At 37.0% G+C, this 24,844-nt stretch overlaps 1 protein-coding gene across 1 annotated transcript in view; it reads right to left on the reverse strand.

Moving 5' to 3' along the window:
- ophn1 (oligophrenin 1) overlaps positions 1-24,844 on the reverse strand; it is a 141,011-nt gene that overhangs the window by 38,374 nt on the left and 77,793 nt on the right. The window contains exons 18-20 of the mRNA XM_022685083.2: positions 13,673-13,832; positions 12,268-12,406; positions 320-646 (exon numbers count right to left, since the gene is read on the reverse strand). Coding sequence (XP_022540804.2) covers positions 320-646; positions 12,268-12,406; positions 13,673-13,832 — 626 coding nt within the window. The remainder of the gene's footprint in view (positions 1-319; positions 647-12,267; positions 12,407-13,672; positions 13,833-24,844) is intronic.

Raw genomic sequence — 24,844 nt, forward strand, 5'->3', positions numbered from 1 at the left:
CTGAGTCACATTCGAAGGCTACAAAGTCTTGGTCATGACTGGAACTTCACTAAAACAAAACATTGGTCTTAATTCAAATTTAACTAGGTTGGTGTTGGACTCAGCTGCTGCCATATCTGGTTGTCTTGGACTTGACTAAGACGTGACCGCTGCAAAGTCGTGATTTCTTAGTATTGATTTGGCCTTGCATACTACAATCTCTTGGTGTCTTAAATTGGCTGAGGCTCAAACGTACAAAGTCTGGGTGTTTTAACCCACTCAGCTAAAAGCGATAGTAGAAACAGCATGACTTTAAGAGGCTTCTTGAGCTGTGGGTTACCGTCTCTGGTTGCTGCGACGAATCGTGGTGGTGGTGGCTTCCTGGCCTGAAAAGACTGGGTGCGGCCAATCGTCACTCCGGACTCCCCATTGGCTGTCACTGGAGCGAACCTGGAGGGCTCAGGTTTAGGCAAGGCAGAGAAACGCTGGGGCGGGGCGCGGGACGGAGGAGAGGAGCGAGGCAGTGCCGGAGGGGAGGAAGGCGGGATGGAAGGTGGAGCCACAGTGGGAGGGGTCAGTTTAGACCTTTGATATGGCACTGGACTAGTAAAGCTGAGATCACCCCCGGAATCTGCTCCATTATGAGCGGCACCGTTTAGCTCTCTTCCTGTAAAGGAGAGTTAGGGACAATCGTGAAAAAAACGTGAAGAAATTAAGGACAAAAATCTTACATTTATAAAGCTGAAATTCTAAAATAATACATAGAAATATCTACAATATTGTAATATTATTTTTATTATTATTATTATTATTATTATTATTATTATTATTATTATTTGCACAGATAGAATGTGACATCAAAAAATCAAATAAACAAACAAACAAACAAAATAACTGTGCAGGGAAAGTAAAAAAGGCCTTAAAGAGGCTTGTACAAGGTACTTTCCCTCCAAGGAAGTTATAAGAGAAACACAGAAAAAAAGAAAAGATTGAGAAAAAAACAAAACAAACAAACTAATAATACAAAATAATAATAAAATAAAATAATAACAGTAATATGTAGTTACTCAATATACATAATTAGAATAATATACACAAATACATATTTACTATTTGGATTGGTTATAATGAGGGTAGATAAGTTTTAAGCTGTTTTTTGAAACTAGTGATGCTTTTGCAGCTTTTTGAATGAGTTGGTAAGCAGTTCCATATTAAAGGCCCTCTGTGCGAAAGTGCAAACTGTCCAATTGATGTTCTAAAAAATGCAGCACAGAGATTATTAGAGGATCTAGTGGAGTAGTGATGAACTTGAAAGTTATATTGAAAATTATTTTCATAACAATCAGGAAGTAGGTTATTGGTAAAAGAGAAAATAAACTGACATATTTGAAACTGGTTAATTTCTTACACATTGAGTATCTGAAGATTTTGAAAAAGTGGACGAGAGGTTGCACGGTAATTTGCTGAGGTGACCATTCTAACAAATCGCTTCTGAAGAATATGTAAACAGTTAATACTACTTTTGTGAGTGCTAGCCCAAATGATATTACAGTAATATCATAATATAGATTAAGAAGAATTTTATATGGTAAAATATTTTTGATTCTTCTAATGACACCAACATTTTTAGATATTTTATTAGAAATCATACAGTAATACTGTAATACAGGTATATATAAAAGAAAATTACACAAATAAAATAATATAATACAATAGAACTATAAAAGATGAAAACTATAAACAGTAAACTATACTTTAAATGTCATGACTGTAAATGATTGATGAACAATTACAATATAACTCTACACAACTATTTTAGATAATACAGTGGTGTATGAAAGTCTGTGAACCTCACATAACTTTGGGTGTCCTCACATTATTTCCTTGCTTCAGTTCCTTTCACAACATTTGACTGAATTAAGGTCAGGACTTTAACTTGACAATTTCAAAACATTACCTTTAATCTTCTTAAACCATTCCTTGGTAGAACAAATTGTGTGCTTAGGGTCATTGTCTTGCTGCATGACCCATGTTCTCCTGAGATTCAGTTCATGGACAGATTTCTATGGAGTCAAAAAAGGGTCATAAAGATTTGAGAAGTCACAAATGTACTAAAACTTGTAACTGCGTTTAAACAACTACATGCACGTAAATCCAAATCTACAAATTAACTGGAATGTGCAAACTTGAAACAGAAAGTAATATTAATAATTATTCAAATGTACAAATGTGAAAAAAAAAGATTTTAAATATATATAAATATATATTTTTTTATTTGTAAATCCAATCTTGTGAATGTGTGAATCAGTACTGCTCAAATGGCTTAAGCTGGGTCAGAGCAAAAATCACATGGAATTTGTGAGGTTGTAAATGTGACAGTGGGTGTTTTTCACTGTGGAGGTAAAAATCCTCTCATTCACCTTCTCTGCTGCGTGTGTGAAACTCCAGCTGCAGTTGCGAATTTTGACCCTGTTTTGACGACTGATTGATGGACCAATAGGAAAGCTTTATCTAGACCAATCAGATTACGGGGTTTGTTTAACCAATCAGAACACTTGGTGGGTCTCTGCAGCTCGGAGTACTGGGCGTGTCGAAACAAAACTCCAAAATGGCGGCCACACTGAAACGTCAACTCCAATAGACCAATAGACGACCACCTTTCGACACGCCCAGTACTCCGAGCTGCAGAGACCCACCCAGTGTCTTTCACATTTGTACATTTGAATTATCATTAATATTACTTTCTGTTTCAAGTTTGCACATTCCAGTTAATTTGTGGATTTGGATTTTTGTGCATGCAGTTTAAATGCAGTTACAAGTTTCAGTACATTTGTGACTTCAGTTTTACCAACTCAAAATCTTTATGACCCTTTTTTGACTCCATAGATTTCTGGACATTTTCCTTTAGAATGCTCTGATATAATTCATAATCAATTGTTCACTTAATAGTTTAAAGGTTCCAGCCGTCCTCGCCCAAATGCAGAAAAGCAGGCCCAAACCATGATACTACCACCCCCATGTTTCACAGATGGGATAAGGTTCTTATGTTGGAATGCGGTGTTTTCGTTTCTCCAAACATAAAGCTGTTTTCTTCTGATGTTGGACTCATGAAAACATTAACATTAGCCAATATGAGAAAGGCCTTCAGTTGCTTAGAAGTTACCCTTATCCTTTTTGACCTTACTGAGTATTACATGCCTTGCTGTGGGGGGGGAGTAACATTGGTCTTGATTTTCCTCTACTTTTACACATTCTGTCTGACTGTGGATTGGTGGAGGCAAAATTTCTTTTCCAGCGTGATGAACATCAACAAATCTTTTATTTTTTTCTGAGGTCCTCAGAAATCTCATTAAACACTTCAACAAACATGTGTTGTGAAGAGCAGACTTTGATGGATCCATGTTCTTTAAATAAAACAGGATTGCCACTCACACCTGATTGAAAACACCTGACTCTAATTTCACCTTCAAACTAATTGCTAATCCTAGAGGTCTACATACTTTTGCTACTCACAAATATGTAATATTGGATCATTTTCCTGCTGTCTAATTTGTTTAACTAAGTTTTCTTTATCTGCTTTCAGGACCTGTGTGGATTCTAAAGGGTTCACAAAGTTTCAGGCATTACTATATATATATATATATATATATATATATATATATATATATATATATATACATAAAAAACCCTACAAAATGTAGATTTATATATTTTAAAGCCACTTCCTGCAGGTATGTTTTAGAGGTTTTATTCAATAGAAGGAAAGGAAAAGAAAAGAAAGCAGCTATTGATTCACGTTGCTTATTACGGGAACAGTTAACACAGAGTAGGCTTTGTTCCATTTGTTGTGCATTTTCTTCCCAGAACAAATAATAAACAACATTTGGATCTGGGTACTGTGGTTGTTCGCAGTGCCTTATTGCCCACAGTATGTTCAACTTTATACGGCAGGCCCAAAGCCCATGTGATATAAAACATGACTTCTGTGTGTAAAAAATGAGGGGTCGTGTGGCACAGTACATAACGAGTACATACAGTGATTTTGTAAAAGTTTGGACACCCCTGATCATTTTCATGATTTTTCATCTATAAATCATTGGTTGTTCAGTTAAATATATCATATAGCAGATGAACACAGTGACATTTAAGAAGTAAAATGAAGTTTATAGCAATTACAGAAACTGTGCAATAATTACTTAAACTAAATAAGGCAGGTGTATAAATTTGTGCATCCCAACAGAAAAAATACTTAATTAAATTAATATTCAGTAGATCCTCCTTTTGCAGAAATAATTGCTTCTAAACTCTTCCTATTGCTTCCAATGAGAGTCTGGCTTCTGGTTGAAGGTATTTTGGATCATTCTTCTTTACAAAGCATCTCCGCCCCGGCGCTTTAACTTTAACTTTCTCGCTGATTCTTAAACATTGTTTTCAATAATCTGCTGATTTTGACTGGAATCCATGCGCCTCTCAACTTTAACAAGATTCCCAGTACCTGCACTGATCACACAGCCCCACAGCATGATGATGGAACCACCACCAAATTTTACTGTGGAGAGCATTTGAAGTGTTTGTCTTGGAATGCTGTGTTTTGTTTCAGCTATGCATACCGCCCTCCAAATAACTTTGGATAAAGAATTTTAGTTTCATCAGTCCACAGAACCTTATTCCAAAATGAAGCTGGCTTGTCTAAATGTGCTTTAGTTTTAGCATACCTCAAGCGGCTCTGTTTGTGGCGTGTGCTCAGATAAGGCTTCTTCTGTATTACTTTTTCATACAGGCTCTCCTTGTGTAAAGTGCGCTGTATAGCTGAACGATGCACAGTGACTCCATCTGCAGCAAGATGATGATGTAGGTCTTTGGAGCTGGTCTGTGGGTTGACTACGACTGTTCTCACCATCCTTCTCCTCTGATTATCTGAGATTTTTCTTGTTCTGCCATTTCAGGTTTTAACTAGAACTGTGTTTTTGGTTCTTCCATTTCCTCACTATGTTCCTCACAGTGAAATCTCTGAGCTTTTTATATCCTTCTTCTAAACCCTTTCTCAGTTTCTCTGCTATATGATATATTTAACTGAAATTGCTGACCTGAACAACCAATGATTTATGAAGGAAAATCATAAAAATGAACACGGGTGCCCAAACTTTTTCATACCACTTTATATACATATGCTCAAGGGTTGTTTTGGTCTCGGTCTGACACCAAGGACAACAGTTGTTTTGTGGGCATATTAGATAGTCTAAACACACACACACACACACACACACATTATCAGTTAAACTACCCAGCTGCATGAAAGCTAGCCAAAATCAGATGAACGACATCTGTGAACACACACAACATACACACACAGACACACACACACATCCATTCACACACCCGTTCCAGCTTTGCATTTTCACACACCCACATTCAATAGAATCCAAAAAACACAAACACACACAAACACACAGTATAAGCTCAAAAATCAGTAAGGCTTTATGATAAACAATAAAGAAAAATTGTGGTTTCATAACTAAGCAAAGGAACAGACACACTATACTTACTGAACCATACACAAAAACAAACATTTGGCCCAGCTTTCTCTCTAATACCAAATAAAATCATTACTTGTCCTTCAGTAATGATCAGACTGCAATGCTTGAAACTCTCCCAGACCACAGACCTTTCCTTCCTTTTTAAATGGGAATGTCTTTGTAATGTCGCAAAAAATAATCCTTTGAGGTAACACTCCATAAGTATGCTGCCTACACAATGTTTTATTAAAAACATATCAGAGTACTGAATTATGAATTAACTATGTATGTCGATGTCCAATGAAACATGTATCTTGATAACAGCAACGTCTAAAGGAGAAAGATAAAACCTTTTTTTTAATCAATGTAAAAAGACTTTATTTCAAGTAAATATTGCTACATATACCAAGAGGTTTTGACACAGTGTGAGTTCAAATTATTCAAATTCAGCCTACAGCAGTTTAATTTAACCCATTCAGCCTACAGCAGTTTAGTTTAACCCATTAATCCCACAGCAGTTTAGTTTAACCCATTTAGCCTACAGCAGTTTAGTCCGGCCCATTCAGCCTACAGCAGTTTAGTTTAACCCATTCAGCCTACAGCAGTTTAGTTTAACTCATTCAGTCTACAGCAGTTTAGTTTAACCCATTCAGCCTACAGCAGTTTAGTTTAACCCATTCAGCCTACAGCAGTTTAGTTTAACTCATTCAGCCTACAGCAGTTTAGTTTAACCCATTCAGCCTACAGCAGTTTAGTTTAACTCATTCAGTCTACAGCAGTTTAGTTTAACCCATTCAGCCTACAGCAGTTTAGTTTAACCCATTCAGCCTACAGCAGTTTAGTTTAACTCATTCAGCCTACAGCAGTTTAGTTTAACCCATTCAGCCTACAGCAGTTTAGTTTAACTCATTCAGTCTACAGCAGTTTAGTTTAACCCATTCAGCCTACAGCAGTTTAGTTTAACCCATTCAGCCTACAGCAGTTTAGTTTAACCCATTCAGCCTACAGTAGTTTAGTTTAACTCATTCAGTCTACAGCAGTTTAGTTTAACCCATTCAGCCTACAGCAGTTTAGTTTAACCCATTCAGCCTACAGCAGTTTAGTTTAACCCATTCAGCCTACAGCAGTTTAGTTTAACCCATTCAGCCTACAGCAGTTTAGTTTAACCCATTCAGCCTACAGCAGTTTAGTTTAACTCATTCAGTCTACAGCAGTTTAGTTTAACCCATTCAGCCTACAGCAGTTTAGTTTAACCCATTCAGCCTACAGCAGTTTAGTTCCACCTATTCAGCCTACAGCAGTTTAGTTTAACCCATTCAGCCTACAGTAGTTTAGTTTAACTCATTCAGTCTACAGCAGTTTAGTTTAACCCATTCAGCCTACAGCAGTTTAGTTTAACCCATTCAGCCTACAGCAGTTTAGTTTAACCCATTCAGCCTACAGCAGTTTAGTTTAACCCATTCAGCCTACAGCAGTTTAGTTTAACCCATTCAGCCTACAGCAGTTTAGTTTAACTCATTCAGTCTACAGCAGTTTAGTTTAACCCATTCAGCCTACAGCAGTTTAGTTTAACCCATTCAGCCTACAGCAGTTTAGTTTAACCCATTCAGCCTACAGCAGTTTAGTTCCACCTATTCAGCCTACAGCAGTTTAGTCCAGCCCATTCCTCCTATATATTATAAATAAAAAAGTGTTTTAGTTTGCTAACTGAATGATTTATTCTAAAGCATAAACAGGATTGGAAAATAATGATGTATGAATAATTTATGCTGTTTTCAGTTTATAAACATAATAAGTATACTTCAGGGGGAAAATAAACACTTGTAAAAAATGTAACAAAAAAAATGGATATGGTTGTTTTAACACAAAGTGAAACTTTATTCCATTGAGGTGAAGTGGCAAATGGAACACAAAAGCATTGGTTTAATTGAAACACACACACACACACACCAACACCCACACTGCCTTCTGCCAAACAGCTCCACACTGATGAACGCAGAGGCACATTAATTGATTAATAGGTACATCTGTGTTTTAACAAGTTAGAGATAATAATGAATTCAAATATTAATCACAGTTACAGATTTATCAGCCAGGAGCAGACGCTGAGCAGAAATGCAAAACACACACACACACACACACACGCGCGCGCGTGCTTACACAGACTGCATAGAGATATACCAGCTATAAATGTTGCACTGATTTAAAGTCAGGTTGGTAAGCATGCAGTTAAAGTGACAGCTCTAACTAAAATCATTTTTAGCCAAACTACTTCCACCCTCCACTCCCCCACCTACCCCATTACCAAAATAAAGAAAAAATACATTTTGTGCTAAAAATAGATCTATTTTCTTGTCATTTCCTGTCCCACCCACCCCACCTCGCCCCTATATACGACCCCCCCATCACATGATGCTTCCGGCACTGGGAGTGTAAGAGCTAACAAAAACAGCCTGTTTGAACAGTTCTGAAAATTATAATGTTTAAATGATTTATGTTGGTTCTGATTTATAAAACTACATGAATATTACAAACTGAATTATATATTAATACGTTACAGCCTCTATAACACAAAGAGAAACTTTATTCCAGAGGAACACACAAAAAACAAAATTCTCCTTCAGTTATGACCCCTCTATCACAAGATTCTACCAGTGCCATAAGGCTGAAGTCTATTAAAAACAGCTTGTTTTTAATCCTAAGGGATAGCACATGCTTTCTCCGAGACACATGAAGCTTTACCACATCCTGCACAACTTTCCAAAGTTTCCAAACTGAAACTTGGTCATAAACCCTAATTGCTAATTCAGTTGGCTGCCAATACACCCATGAACACGATCGCTCAGGTTTGTGGACAGTGGAGTCGAGGGATATCTGTGTTTCAGGGTGTTCTTGTGTCTGTGTTACTCTAACTTCTGCTTTTTTCCTTTTAGCTGGGCAGTTACAACCAGATCTGCCAGATAATATCCACATTCTCTGTACTACATAAATCCAATCAGGACTAATTCTAGGGGCCCCATTTTACACCCTGCACAGGGCACATCATTTCTACATCCCACAAAGAGTCTATTTTCTCACCTTGCATTTGAGAATTTCTGGCGTATTGCTATCTTGGCAGTGGAAAACACAGGTGCGCCACTGATCTTAACTATGCAGGTGTGCTGCGTGTCTTCATTGTGCATACACTTCCACACCCGGACACGTAGCAGTGCAAATCTCTCAACTTCTCCATCGACAATAAATACAACAATTATTAATTGTTAACTATTACCACTTTTAAGCATCCTTTGTATTTATATATTTTTTGCCATCACTATTTTAATAATTTTAATAGTTTTGTCTATAGGAGGATGGTTTGCCCTTGTAAGAAGGGTTTTTTTCCTCAAAGTTGGTTTCCTTTTTTGTCATCGTTACTTTTTGCCTAATCACTGGAGGTTTTATGTGTTTTTATGTTTTATGTACAGCTGTTCTACATTATCATGCTTGAGAAGCAGTATGTGGACAAGCACTGTCCTGTTGGAAAAGTGCACTGTGTTTGGGAACTGTGTGGTTGTAAGAACTTATTAATGTATTGTTGAGCTTTCAAAGTGCTTATTATGGCTCTTTTCGAGCTGCAGCTGATGCCGAATTACAGAGTAGCCAGCTCGATCGGAGGTAAACGCAGCCATTCGATTCTGATACATCAGCTCACAGACGCCTAGTGCTGATATACATCACCTTACGAGTGATGAGGGAAAGAGCACCATCTACCCACCTAGAGAGTGTAAGGCTCTGTCGGGGCTCTGGCAGCTGATGGCAAGCTGCATGACCAGGATTCTAACCACTCGGCAACCCCAAAGCATATATTTTTAAACTGTTGCTAACATAGCAACACAGTCAATAGGGAGGTCATCTTTTTAGCATTTTCCAGGCCAATGTAGTCTTTAACAAGCAATTAACCCTGCAATTATCTGCTTATCCACAAAGCTACTGTATCTCCCCTTAGAAAAAGTGTGACTAGTGCTCTCTGGTGACCTTAAATCTTTTTTAACATTGTGAAAGGAGTTCTACTTTGGGTGCAAAATCATGCCCTCAAGTTAAGCTTTTGGGGACAAATTATAAATGGGAATGAAAAAGGCTGGTAAACACACTCACAACAGACCCAGACACACAGTTAAAATGTTATGTTAGATTAAACTAATAGATTATTAATATTAACGGCATAAATGGATGCGTGCTCCCTCATTTACTTCTAATGCACCCTTAATGATTGTTCTGGAACTGGCTCTGCTGACAAATCACACACAGACATACACATAAGCACTCACAGCACACTAGAGGCACATAAAAGAGCTGCAAACTTCACACATCGAGAGTGTATGAGGCAATAAATTAACAATGTGGGTGTGTATGAATATGTACATGTGTAAGTGCTTGTATGAACCCATTACATCTGCTGAGTAATAATAATTCCTAATTCATAATGCCCTACAATATTAAAATAATAAAAAAAATACTAAGCAAAAAAATAAAATGTAAATATTAAGCTAATTGAAAATGCAGAATAAACAAGTTTGGAAAATGATCGAATTCATAGTAAGATAGCAAAAATGCAACACTGCAATTGCAAAAGTGATAATTCAGTATTATATAATTATTCTGCATTTATAGTTTCTTCATTACTATTAATGAATTCAAACTTGATGCGTTTAAAAAGGCCAGCATAAGAGGGTAAATATATTCTTATACTGAAAGTTAAATGAGGTCTGAATTAATATATTCTAGCATAATGCTGTTTTAAATCCTAAGATGTTTTAGAATTACTGTCTAGTTGTTAATAACTATAGTTATTTTAACTGGAAAAAGGTCAAAAAAGTTGTATCCTCATTCTGCATTGGTAGATTATAAGATAGCTAGAACCGAATAACTTAACGTATTTTTCACACTATAAGTCGCACTTAAAATCCTTTAAATTTTTTTTTTTTCAAAAAAACGTCAGTGCGTTTTATAATCTGGTGAGACTTATGTATGAATTCTACCAGTCAGGTTGTAAGGAGCAGTAAAGCCACTTTGCTGAAGAACAGTGTTATACAGGATTGTCAGTTTAGTTCTCCAGCACTGAGACTGGAGCAGTATTAGCATTAGCCGCTAACCGCACTAAGCACTAGCTCTTTGGCCGTTCAGAGGTGAGTATTATCGGCCTGTAGCCTGCTGTTAACCCCGGCTCCCACTGATTCAGCACATTAGGACTTTCACTGTTCAGAGGTGAGTATATCAGATTGTAGTTTGTGTGTTTACTGTGTTAAAACAAGCTACGTGGAACAAACCACTTGCTAATATCGCCCTGGCTTATCGGAACACTCATTTACTAGCACTAATAGCGGCTAGTGCTAGCGGTTAGCCGCTAATGCTGCCTTAGTGGAAAGCTGGAAATCTAAGCTTACTGTAAAAATAAACTGAAGCGATTTAATTACCCAAATAAACTTTTTTAAGAATTAAAAGAATTTGTTTATTTAACTTAGCTTCACTTAACTTAGTGATAAACTCCAGTGCTAATTAATATGTTATAATCTTCCATTACTTGACAGCTATTTTAATATTTAGCTCCAGTGCTAACTGATAGAATATAATCTTCCAATATTTGACAGCTATTTTAATATTTAGCTCCAGTGCTAACTGATAGAATATAATCTTCCAATATTTGACAGCTATTTTAATATTTAGCTCCAGTGCTAACTGATAGAATATAATCTTCCAATATTTGACAGCTATATTAATATTCAGCTCCAGTGCTAATTGTTGGGCTATAATCTTCCATTATTTGACAGCTATTCTAATATTTAGCTCCAGTGCTAACTGATAGAATATAATCTTCCATTACTTGACAGCTATATTAATATTTAGCTCCAGTGCTAATTGGTAGGTTATAATCTTCCATTATTTGACAGCTTTATTAATATATAGCTCCAGTGCTAATTGTTGGGCTAAAAGCTTCCATTATTGTAAGCTTCAGTACCCTGCAAGTGCTAAAACTAAAGAAACAAACCACAGACACGTACCGGATGAGTGACTACATTAGAGGTAACTGTGAAAATTTGAACCGTGAAACAAGAATCACTTTACCATAAGCCAGTAAAGAGCACACAAGATATTTTCTGCATTACGGTTAAGTTTTGCAGGCTCTCTTGCGCATATGTTTTCAGTTACTTTGACCTACATTCTGGAAAGTCAAAGCTCCACCTGTTACGTGTGTGTGTGTGTGTGTGTGTGTGTGTGTGTGTGTGTGTATGCTTGCAGGCATTTGTGTGCGAAGCTACCCTGAATGCAGCCTAATTCACAAAAGGTAATAATAAAGTAAAATAAAAAGGCGTTTGTTAAAGCGGGACGTAGGCAGTATTTCTCAGTCATAAAAGCAAGCACAGCAATACTGCAGACAACTGGCCTTCATTTACTCTGCACATTTCTAAACTCTTCAAACATGGGCAACAAATAAAATGTCTAATGATATCATTTGAAAAAGAATTTAAAAAATGCAAAATTAACAAAGATACTGATTAGATGAACATTAAAAAAAAGTGAAAATGATAAAAGATGTTTGTTGGAAAGAAAATGAAGATTTAAAAAAAAAATGCAGATTTTAATACAAATTTACTCAAAGATGATAAAGATGTTTTAAAAGATTGTAAAGATGTTTAACATATGTGTCATTAATGTAAAAGTGAAAATGAATAAGATGTCAATAATGATGCCAATGATGAGGATGATGATGTCTAAGAGAGAAAATGCTATTTACTCTCGAAAGTTGGTGGGTGGAGGGAGGGGTACGTCCTGAGTGGTCGTTTGGAGATTGTGATTGGTTGCCGTCTCCTTGGTGCTGCCCTTGGGGGTGGGACTGGTGGTGCTGAGCTTTCCTCCGGAGGGCCGCTGAAGATCTGAGATTATTAGAAAAAGGAGAATGAAGTCAAAATTTATTGATTTAAAAGGGGCAACATATATGAGGGTAAAAATAATCTAATACTGAAAGTTAAATTAGATATAAGTCTGAATGAAAATATTCTCGTATAATGCTTTTATAGGACATAACATGTTAATAAGTCTAGTTAATTACAAGTTCATTACATTTTGCCACAGTTACTGTAAATGTTGGTGTTCAATATGAAATAACTGCATTTTAATGGTCTTGGATTTATCTAACAAAGGACCCAGGGTCCTCTTAATAAACAAATTAATGTGTCATTTGCCATTTGGCTTTAAGAGCCAGGTGAGCTCTGACTTTGGCACATTGCTATTTAAATGGTGCAACGCTTTTGCGCTTCTTAGCTGAGGAAAGTGACTTGCACGTTCATGCTGTGAAGGTGTGTGAGTAGGTAATTTACGGGAACAGCAATGTTATTTTATTTGGTGTTCTGTGTATCATTTATGTAAAAGTTGGATTTGTGCTCTGCCGTATGTCATTGTGTGTGTCATGAGCGGGGGTTGAGAGCATCTGACTGTTGACTGTTGTCAGGGTATTAATCAGTCAGTGGTGCACCTGTGTTTTCAGACCACGACCATCGGTGTAGATCTATTCATAAGTTACGGTGCTGTTTAAGCGATGCAGGCACGAGGTGTTGAAAATAGACAGTTTGCAGGGTGTAAGATAGCAATGAGCGATGCGACATGTGCAGAGAGTAAACGTCTTTAAAAAAAATATATTGTTAAAATATTAAACTATTAAAAAAGATGATATGTGTAATAATTTACTTTCAGTGACAGTTCTGTATCTCTCAGCTTGTGTCCAGCATGGGCGGCTCCAAGCGTAAAACGAGCACAGGAGCAAGAAATGCATAATGCCACGACGATCCACATACGACACTTCAGAGCAGATCATCTAACCCGCTGGGCACGGCCGCACATTTCATCACTCTGGTGTGTCACGAGAGAAGCAAACCGTATATTTTTTATTGTATAGCCTTTTTTTGTTTGGTGGTCTGAAAAATGATCCGATTCATGACTAGAAAACCGCAATGCGATTCAAAGCATAAGTTTTGTGATCCGTTACACCCGTAGCGACGGCATAAAACCGCCCGATGTATTGTATTACATACCCCCAACACACAGACGCACGGTTTTGCTCTCTTGTGCACAGATATCACTTTTGTGTGATTTGGAAACCAAATCTATCTGCAGCTCATTCTGACTTATTCAGTGTGTCTGACCTTCTTGTAGTCCTCGATTAAGATCTCAATGACAATGTTCTGGAACTTTATATCCAGCATGGCCGCCACAGTTTCTTCCTCCGCCCTCATCAGCGTGGGGCCGAATATCACGGCCATGTTCGACGCCGTCATCAGGTTCTCGCTGCAGTGGCCGCACACGCTAAACAAACAGACAAGAATGAAAATAACAGATTAGTAGAGTTGGACAATATATCCGAATTGGTGTCCGGGTTTCCGTCATTCTCCATCATTATTAGTATAGATTAATTATTATTTAGCGAAACAGATACAGACAGTACTATTCTAGCACCTTGTCTTTAATATAAACACACAAACCGGCCAACAGCACCACAGAACAGCCAGTCTCCCTTACTCTCACAGTTTATTCAGTGTCTAATTAACAGCCTGCAGCTTAACTACTTTACTACATTTAAAAAAGCATAAAAGTACAACAGCATAAAGTGCGCTGTTTAGTTTGCGTGTGTGTGTGAATGCATGTGCCCAGTGCTAGGCAGCATGGAGAAAACTTGATTGTGTATTTGCACTGCAATTCGCACTGTGAGGGAGCTGCATCTTCCTTCTTGAAAATAAAATTGTATTCAATTTTACTTTCATAGATTTAAAGGTTTTTAGCTTATCAAAGATACATTTCCATTTAAAAAAATAACAAAAACACAATGTTATACTTTCATTTTTAGGAATGCTGGGACTCCTTTTAGGGATGTTTTATCTCCCCCCTGTGAAATCACTGCTTCAGAGATGTTTTTCATTGGATAGTGACCAAAATAGACATCTGTGCATAGAGATTCCAAACCCTATCCTCTAGTAAAGGTGTAGTTCCTATAGAGGAATGAGAGCAGCAGTAAATGTAGCAATACGTTGCCAACAAACAACAACATAAGTAGCAACATAAGGTAACAGCATCTGTCAGCACTGGAATGGAGGGGTGTTAGACTCCATTCTTGTCTTTCTGTTGCAAAGTAAAACACCGCTGTTATAAACTTCAGTAAAGTAAAGCAGTCTAGGAGCTGAGTCAACACAATGAAATATAAACATTCTAAATATTGAAAACTAAAAGAAAACTGAGGGGAAAATATACTGATATACTGATTTACTTTGTTGGCTTAGTTTATTTTAAGACAGTTCTAACCAAATGTTGCCAGTCACACCCATGACCACTCGATGCACTGTCCACTGTAGGAGCTAATGCATTAAATGGCATATATATATATATTGGGAATATTCCCATATTCCCAATAACATTAAAGGACCATTGAGAATTATATTTGTTGCAGTAAACATGGGAGCAGAACTTCAGTTAATATGTACTTATTTAAACTGTGTGGTTCATCACAGTAATCAGTGTGGATTTAGCCTCTGACTGTGCATATTGGCTTTCCGCTCAGGCCCATTTCCACTCTCAGGGTTGCCAGGTATAGACCGCAGCTCGCAAACAGTGTGTTGCAGCCACTGAAATGGGTGAGCTGGCTATTTTTCTGCTGAACAGGTAATCACTGAGCTTCAGTAAGGTTGCTAATGAAATTTGCAACGTAATAGAGAAAGACATTTTGGACACTAAAACATATACATTGACTGATCAGCTACAGAGTCGTCGTTGCTTGCCAATGTGTGTCAATCTGTCAACCCGCGTTAGCTTCACATTTCGGGAGGAGCGGGATTTAATAATATTAATATCCAGAATAAAGCTCTAATTACATTAATATCTAGAATAAAGCTCTAATAATACTAATTTTCAGAATGAAGCTCTAATATTATTAATATTCAGAATGAAGTTTTAATAACATTAATATCCAGCATTAAGTAAGTAAGTAATAATAGTAATAATAATAATAATAATAATAATAATAATAATAATAATAATGTCCAGAATGAAGCTCTAATAACAACATCTAGAATTACACTCTAACAATATTAGTATGCAGAATGAAGCTCTAATAACATTGATATCTAGAATGAAGCTCTAATAACATTAATAAAGAGAATGTAACTCTAATAACATTAATAAACAGAATGTAGCTCTAATAACATTAATATGCAGAATGAAGCTCTAATAACATTAATATGCAGAATGAAGCTCTAATAACATTAATGAAAATAATAAAGTTCTAATAACATTAATAAACAGAATGTAGCTCTAATAACATTAATATGCAGAATGAAGCTCTAATAACATTAATGAAAATAATAAAGTTCTAATAACATTAATAAACAGAATGAAGCTCTAATAACATTAATGAAAATAATGAAGCTTTAATAACATTAATAAAGGGAATGAAGCTCTAATAACATTAATGAAAAGAGTGAAGCTCTAATAACATTAATAAAGAGAATGAAGCTCTAATAACATTAATAAACAGAATGGTTTTATGCAGTGGAATGACAAATAATGACTCTTTTGATGATGATGAATCTATTAGTCTAGTACATTATTTGGTTAAAGGTGTGGAAATCATTGGTAGGTGGTTTGTATAAGCAGTTAACAGGCTCGCAGCACTGATCTGCGCTTAGAGCGCAGTCTGAGGAACTCGTAGGAGTGTCTTTTGGAAGTCTTTGAACATTTATCTCTTCAAAGCCTCTCGCAGTCAGTCTTGCAGTGGGTATTTTGGTAATCAGAGGTTTCCTGAAGCGAACACACCCACCTGCACACAGATGCATTTTTGGCCCTTCACCCCAACAAACACATCATTCTTTCTCCAGCTGGGAAGCTCATCTATTTGCGCTAAAACAAGCGACTAATTCCTGACAACAATCACATCATTTTCCTGACTGTGCCTGTCAGAGCAGAGCTCTGCATTACAAGATGGAATTACACCAATATCGTTTACGTGCCCCAGTGCCAGCCGAAGCCGTCGTACCAGCGACACCCTCCGGCGGCTCCTGCTAAAAATAACAGTTCCTGTGTGGTCCTGGTGCTTTTCCTGCACAGCCAACACACTTGTGCTGCTCGTGACAGAGCACTTTCTCTCTGTTTGCACTGCTTAGAGGACACAGCCTGACTTAAAGGCCAGAATCCACGTACAGTTTACACCGTCCGACATATGACATGGACTGCCTGTGATCTGTTGTTAAGTGGATTCTACACAGTGTGCACACTATACGACGGGATATCTGCAGGTGTGAGGAAATTAAAGGTTTTAAGATGCTTTAAGATTTGTTTTAAGTCCACTGTTTAATACCAGACAATATTAAGACCACTTTTTCCCCCCCAAAAAAAAATTGTCAAGAAACACATCAGTATTAAGTTCACAGACTTTGCAGTAAGATCATAATAGAATAGAGGTTCTCGCAGGACCTGTCGGAATATCTTGCAGCACGGGATTGGGGTGTGCCATATTTTATCATACACAGTAATATCTGCAACGTTTTTGAATATCGTGTATGGTATTACACCCTGACATGTCGTGCCATATCACCCACCTCCAATTATCACAACAGGGTACTACTTTTTTGCTGTTTTTAGCAAAAGAAAAAATCACACTGTTCACTGTGTCATTTCTCATTATATACAGTATCTACTTCAGACAGATTATATCTGTCCAGTATCATTCATTTTACTTCAATACTGGATATACGAAGATATTTGGAGTTTATTATCAGTATCATGACATTCTGGAACATTGACTTCTGTTACAAATCTTATATATATATATATATTTTAATATCTTAGTTAGGGGTGTGTCATATCATATCGTATACAATAATAACATTTAATTAAATTAATTTTTTTGCAATAGTGTATTCAATAAATATTTTTAACATTTTTTTTCAGTGTTTTCTCATATCGCCAAGAGTATTGCTATCGCAAAAATACCATGAAATATCGTGATATTGTTTTAGGGACATATCGCACACATCCCTACGCGGAACAGAATTTAACAGAATTTAATAACAATGTTGCTGTGGTAATAAATACATAAGTAAATTTCAAGCACTAAATTGAATTTATTTAATTCATATTAGGAGCAGGTGTGCGGGATTAAAACAAGCGGTTTCTGGAGGGAGCTGGCAGCAACGGGACTAAAACAAGCGGGTTTAATTGTTGGTTTACTTCCTGCCTAGGTTTTCAGTGTGTATTTTAACAGTGTGTGCGTGTGCGTGTTTAGAAGAGTTTAGCAAGAATTAAACATGAACATCAGCTCAAGCTTTTCCTAGAGATGTGAAGGTGGTGCTTCAGAACACTGTTCTCTACCACTCTGCTCAGTATCATTTAAATATAATTTAGCAGTGAATTGAATTCTTTCTATGAGCACAAGTGTAACAGGCGAGCTTTTCATGATAATTTTGCTCTCCTTGGGTGTGTATAATAGTCTGGGCCTACTGTTATTATTTGTGTAATTAATTAAAATAAAATAAAAAAGTTTCTCACAGTTTCCTTCTCTTTACACTGTTAAATATCGAATTTAGCAGATGAACACTGTGATATTTTAGAAGTAAAATGAAGTTTGTAGGATTTACAGAAAGTGTTTAATAATTATTTAAAATAAATTAGGCAACTGTATATAAATTTGGGCTCCCAACAGAAAAACGACATCAGTATTTAGTAGATCCTCCTTTTGCAGAAGTAACAGCCTCTAAACTCTTCCTATAGCTTCCAATGAGAGTCTGGCTTCTGGTTGAAGGTATTTTGGATCATTCTTCTTTATAAAACAAAAATCTCCAGTTCAGTCAGTTCAGGTTTGATGGATTTCTGAGCATCAACAGCCCGCTTTAAATCACACCACAGATTATCAATAATATTCAGGTCTGGGAACTGAGATTATCATTCCAGAAGGTTGTACAGTACATGTCTGGCTTTTATTATAAATACGCACTACGACAGCACAGCTCGTCCGAATACACCAGTAACACCAGAACAGCCAAGCCAGGTAGCGACTCTGTGAAGAACGATCTACTTCTCCGGAACTGCTTTTCTCAGCCACGGCGTGATCTCTGCGACACCTGGATTATGGTGCGACAACACTTTAGCGCCGGAGCTCCAGCCCCGGTGCTAAAGTCATGCAGGGTAATGTGGTTTTCTCAGTTTAGCATTTGTGTTTAGAGAAAGTCACAATCTGTGTTTGCCATCAGCCCTCCAGCACCGCAGCTGCTAACGCCAGCCCTCGTGCAGCATGGTGGAACACTGCCCTGTACATTTTAGACTCTGTTCTACTGTAAAATGCTCATATTAGCTCAGTAAGGTGTTGTTAATGTCAATGTCAATTAGCTGTATCAGGTGTGTGCGTGTGTGTGTGTGAAACATGGGTAAAACTTTATAATGTGCATGGCAGTAGTGTGTCAGGACCAGAGTCTGCAAGCTTAGCCAAGGTAACTGCTGCTGTATTTGTATACAGCTCTGGACAAAAAATTAAGAGATCACTTCAGTTTCTGAATCAGTTTCTCTAATTTAACTCTTTATAGGTTTATGTTTGAGTAAAATGAACATTGTTGTTTTATTGTATAAACTACGGAAAACATTTCTCCCAAATTCCAAATTAAAATATTGTCATTTAGAGCATTTGTTTGCAGAAAATGAGAAATGGCTGAAATAACAAAACAGATGCAGAGCTTTCAGACCTCAAATAATGCAAAAAACAAGTTATTCATATTCATAAAGTTTTAAGAGTTCAGAAATCAATATTTGGTGGAATAACCCTGTTTTTAATCACAGTTTTTTGATGCATCTTGGCATGTTCTCCTCCACCAGTCTTACACACTGCTTTTGGATAATTTTATGCCACTCCTGGTGCAAAAATTCAAGCAGTTCAGTTTGGTTTGATGGCTTATGATCATCCATCTTCCTCTTGATTATATTCCAGAGGTTTCCAATTTGGTTGAATCAAAGAAACTCATGATTTTTAAGCGGCCTCTTATTTTTTTCCAGAGTTGTATATACTATTTTAGTGATCTATAGATGAAACGTCAATCGTGCAACAGGCAGCTTGATTTAAGACATGTAAGTGTATGTTTGGTTCTAATCAGTACTTATTCTCTTAATTAATCATGGTGTGTTTTGGATGTGATGTGAAATAAACACACTGTGGATAAAACGCTATTGTTGTCTCTCTTTGCTCTCTTAACTAAGCAGAAATAAATAAGCCGGAATCAAACTTGCTTCTGTGTTACGTGCACAGAGTCTAATTCTTTATTTATACTGCCCGTACACCAATCACCGGGTCCAGAGCAAAATTTGAGTTAACTACAAAACAAGTCTACAGTTTCCCAATGCCTACAGCACTGTCTACGCTAGCTAAAAGCTAATAATGAACATAGCCAAAAACAGCACCAATCAGAGCCATAAATAATGCCATTGGATCCGCTTAGTTCAGCCTGTCATTACATCAGAAATCTAAATAATCATCTTAGATTTTGAAACTTTTAGGTGTTTTTTTAGATAAACGAAGATACCCTGCAGAAATCCCAAGCAAATAAATGTGAGAAATGTCCATTCCACTAAACTGGGGTTGTTGAGGAATCTGCTGTACTTGTTGTTTCTCATGTTTTATTTTGCTTTGATTTTTTTTTTTTTTTTTTTACAGAAAAAGCAACTCACTGCTCCTACTGTCTCCCAGAATAGCTAACAATAGACCACCTAGAGAGTGACTCCTTACTGTCTGCGGAACCGCCCTCTCGTCAGGTTTGAAGTTGGTGTAAAAGCGACGTTAACTGGGTGACCCTGCTGCTGCCTCCCTTCTGTACCTCCTCGACCCCCATGAAGCCGCCTGCCTGCATGTGCCGTTCGTTTTCAGTTGTGGCAATCATACACCTCATCTTGATTAGCTTTCCCATGATAAGACTTTTAACCTTAGTCAAAGAGCGGTGGCATCTGAGTACTTCTATTTCTTCATTTCATCATAGTGTGAGGCCTGCTGAACTGAATGTGGATGTGATTTCTGCATTGTCCGTTTGCATGGATAATTCTTTCCAGACATTACCAGACATGATCATTTACCACACACTGCACTGTCCACTGGGGGTGATGAAGCCTTATATTAGTGATGGAATAATAACACTTTATTCAGCTCCGATCCGATTCCGATATAAAACTGATATAAACTGCCGATAGCGATACAAATACCGATAAAAGTGCTCTTTTAGTTTATTATATTATTAGTACTATGATTAAGGTTACATAATGAGGCTAAAACAGACCATACAGCCCTTTGAAGAGTATTTACAAGTACATTTAATGTAAATGCATTCCAAATGTCATTTGTTTTACACACATTATATACAAACACACTATAGTTTTATTTGAAATTAAATATAATTTTTTTGTATTAAATATTTTTTAAAAAGTTAAATATGAAATATGTTAAATATACAATACAGGGCTCTAGACATTTTTTTTGAACTGGTTGCGCAGGAGACTTTTCTTTTGACACGTATTGTAGTGGATTAGCTGCAATGACTAACGGCTAACCGGCGACGCTAACTGTATTTCCGAGCTGAATTAATCACTGTTTTTTAATAACAGATTTATTTCTTAGTGCTGGTTAGAGTTGGTAGGATCTGTGGTTTGTTATTCGATGTGGATTATGGCTGTAGTTCACTTGAGTTAGTTACCTATTACTGTCACAATGCCGGAATGCAGCTGACGGCCCGATGCTAGCTAGGCTAACAGACTGCACATGTAAATGGAGACGCTAACGGCATCGCTCAAACTTTTTGCCATTAGCAGACTCACTCACAGGATAGCACCGCACAATTAATACAAGTGTGAGCATTCTCAAGTAATTTCCTGAGGTATCTCTTTATTATCAATTTGTGTACCGTTATCGCACATTAATGTATAGACCTACACAGAACTATGACCATACGGTCAATTTTCAGCCGAGAAAACGGCCAAAAAAAAGCAGTGTTCGACAAAATAAATGGGGGAGTAAATAATCTATACCAAAAATGACTTATTTATTCAGACTATATGATAAGTCATATTGTGCTATGTCTGGTATGTCTGCGAGAAGTGAGATGTTAAATATATTCAGTGTTTAAATAAATAATTAATAATAATTATAAATAAATAATTTTGAATTGTTGTTTTTTAACCATTACCGAGCCATTTTGCCGCAGGACGTCCGAGCAGCTTATGTAGCTTCAGCAGAGCTTTTGTTTTTCTTTTGTGGCCGCCTTCTCAGTTACAGGAACGCCTTCTTCCTCTCTATAAATTTTGTTTTCACAGGAAATCTCCACATGTGTTATGTTAACACAATGGCCTCCTCACAAAGTGTTGGCTGGGATTGGGATTCTCTAGCAAAACTCTTGCAGCACCAAACCTGATTTCTTTCCCACTTTCTTCACGGTTAATTTTCTTTAATTCGGCCTCCAACAATCTTTGGACTACATCATTCCAAGCCATTTTCCTTCACACACACTGTTCTGCTATGGGCTGTGTTAATAACGGCTGAACCCAGTGATCCCGCCGTCAAGATTTCTGCAGCAGACAAGGAACCTTTTGGAAAAACAATAAGATATTCCCTCTAAATCATCTGTCATCTTTACGTGATCTCTTCTTTGGTCTTCTACCCAGTGACATGTTCCTTGGCAGATTGCACATTTTTATCTCCTTCTGTGCCTATCGAGTGGAACAGTGTCCGGTAATGTACTTTTTGAATGATCTTAAGCAATCAAGTCAGTCCTTTCCTCTCTCACCATAATGTTCTGAAAAAAATATGCAAGATCTTCACTTTCGTGTAGCCCAACGGCTTCTTTGAAGACTAAGACAACATTTAAATTAGCCATGTGGAAATAATGTAGACTGTTGTATCTCTGTTTCAATCCAACATTTAAATCGACAGCACAACAGTTTTTTTCTGGCATCCAGTATTGCCAAGTCCTGTACTGTACTGGTGGTCTGTCTTTTTCCTCCTTTACAAAAACAAAACTTTACAATGTTCTCCTTCCAATTCCTCTAGATCCTTTGCAGAATTACACATATGTTGTTGTATACATGTTTATACCTCTTTTGTGTATTGAAACAACACAAAAACAGACAAAATAAAAACTTCAAAAATAGACCGGTAAAAAATAAGGGCACTCTCAACTTTTTTTTTTTTTTTTTTTTTTGGTTTCACATCCTTTGAAGAAAAAAAAATAATTAAATCACTTGCTTCCTATATCCATCAACAAACTTCTTATACCTCTTAACATGAATTTTGCAAACTGCTCCAGGTCTCTAATATTTGAATTTACATACCACCAGTGTTCAATGGGATTTAGATCTGAACTCATTGCTGGCCAATTCAGAACTACCTAGCAATTTGTTTCCCACTATCTCTGGGTGCTTTTTGAATGATGTTTGGGTCATTGTCCTGCTGGAAGACCCAAAACCTAGGATGCAAACCCAGCTTTCTGACACTGGGCCCTACATTGCAGCCTAAAATCTTAAAAAAAAAAAAAAAAAAAAAAAATCTTCTAATTTCATGATGCATTATGAGTCAAGGCACTTAGTGCTAGAAGCAGCAACAGAACCCCAAAACAACTTTGAACTGCCTGTGGTCTTTGTAGGCCTGATTCTGTTTTCAGAAAACAGTAGAATGGTGAGCTTTACAAATCAAAAATCTCTATTTTGATCTCAATTGTCCATATGATGTTTGATGTTTTCCAAGAAGGGTTTTGACAAACTGTATTCTAGCTTTTGTATGTCTCTGTATAATCTTCCTGGGTGTCCTGACTTAATGCTTCATTTAATTTCATTCAAATATCGATGGATAGTTCGCGCTGACACTGGTGCACCCTGAGCCTGCAGGACAGTTTGAATTTCTTTGGAACCTAATTAAGGCTGCTTATTCACCATCCAGACCATTCTTTCATAGATTTTTCTCATTCAGGGAGATTAGCTACAGTGCCATGGATTGTAAACTTTGTGATTATGTTGTCTCAGGAGACGGAGTTGTAACCCTGAGATGATAATGTTGATATTTTTTCTCAGACATGTTTGTTCTCCATGCTTTATGTGGCTCACACAGACACTTCTCTCCTTTTTATTTTGGTTTTGGGTGTGATTTTTATATGGCCTACACCCGTTATTAACTCACAATATTGAGAAGGTGTCAATACTTTTTTGGAGGTTATGTCATGTCAAATTTGCTTTTTCATGATGTTCCAATAAACACAAAGTAAATTAACATGTATAATAAATATGTGCAATTCCAATACTTTTCTGAGAGACATAAACTTTCTGGAAAAAAAAAGAGGTGCCAGTTATTACTGTATTTCCAAGGCAGTTCTTGCAGTTAGCAACAAAGTTTCCAGTTCTGAAACATATCTTTGTATTTTCCAGCTTCATATGCTGTCTTTTCATCCAACTGTGGTGGGATTATGTTGTTTCCAGCAGCTGTCCTCAGCTTGCACGGCACAATTCACACAAACTAAACAACAATGACCAATGCAATTTCAACACTGTTTACTCACTGCCAAAAAAGTGCAGCCTCTGCTCCTTCTCAAGTAGCACCAATTAACCCACATGCAGAAATGAAGTCCCTTAACATGCAAGAGCCTAATGTTTTTCATTAATGTGCATTAGCTGATAAATATGTCCATTCTGATTGGCTGCTCCTAAAGTCCCAGGTGTAAACACTGTAGCAGCCCCATTATTTTGTCGCAGTCCCCATCATTTAATAAACATCATACATAAACAACCCTTTATTGGTTACTTTTTATGTTACATTCAGTTTTTACTATGAAATAATAGCATATGTGTTCTTTGAGTTCTTTGCAGTGGATGTAACTTATTATTATACTTATACTGACCTGATTTCAATGTAACGTCAATGTAATTTGAGCCAGAGGGCATTAATTTGACAGATCATGTTCAAGACTATACAGATACCATATTTTTTGCACTATAAGGTGCACTTAAATTTTATCAAAAATCGTCAGTGTGCCTTATAATCCGGTGCACCTTATATGTGAATTTTACCAGTCAGGTATTAAGGAGCAGTAAAGCCACTCTGCTGAAATGCAGCATTATACAGGAGTTTCAGTTTAGTTCTCCAGAAATATTAGCATTACCCGCTAAGTGCTAGCCATTTGGCTGTTCAGAGGTAAGTTTTTTCAGCCTGTAGTCTGCTTCTAACCCCGGCTAGGACTGCTAGAGCTGTATTAGCATTGCCTGCTAAGTGCTAGCCATTTGGTCTTTTAGAGGTGAGTATTATCGGCCTGTAGCCTGCTTCT

Source organism: Astyanax mexicanus, chromosome 1 (genome assembly GCF_023375975.1).
Source record: "Astyanax mexicanus isolate ESR-SI-001 chromosome 1, AstMex3_surface, whole genome shotgun sequence".
NCBI lineage: Eukaryota > Metazoa > Chordata > Actinopteri > Characiformes > Acestrorhamphidae > Astyanax > Astyanax mexicanus.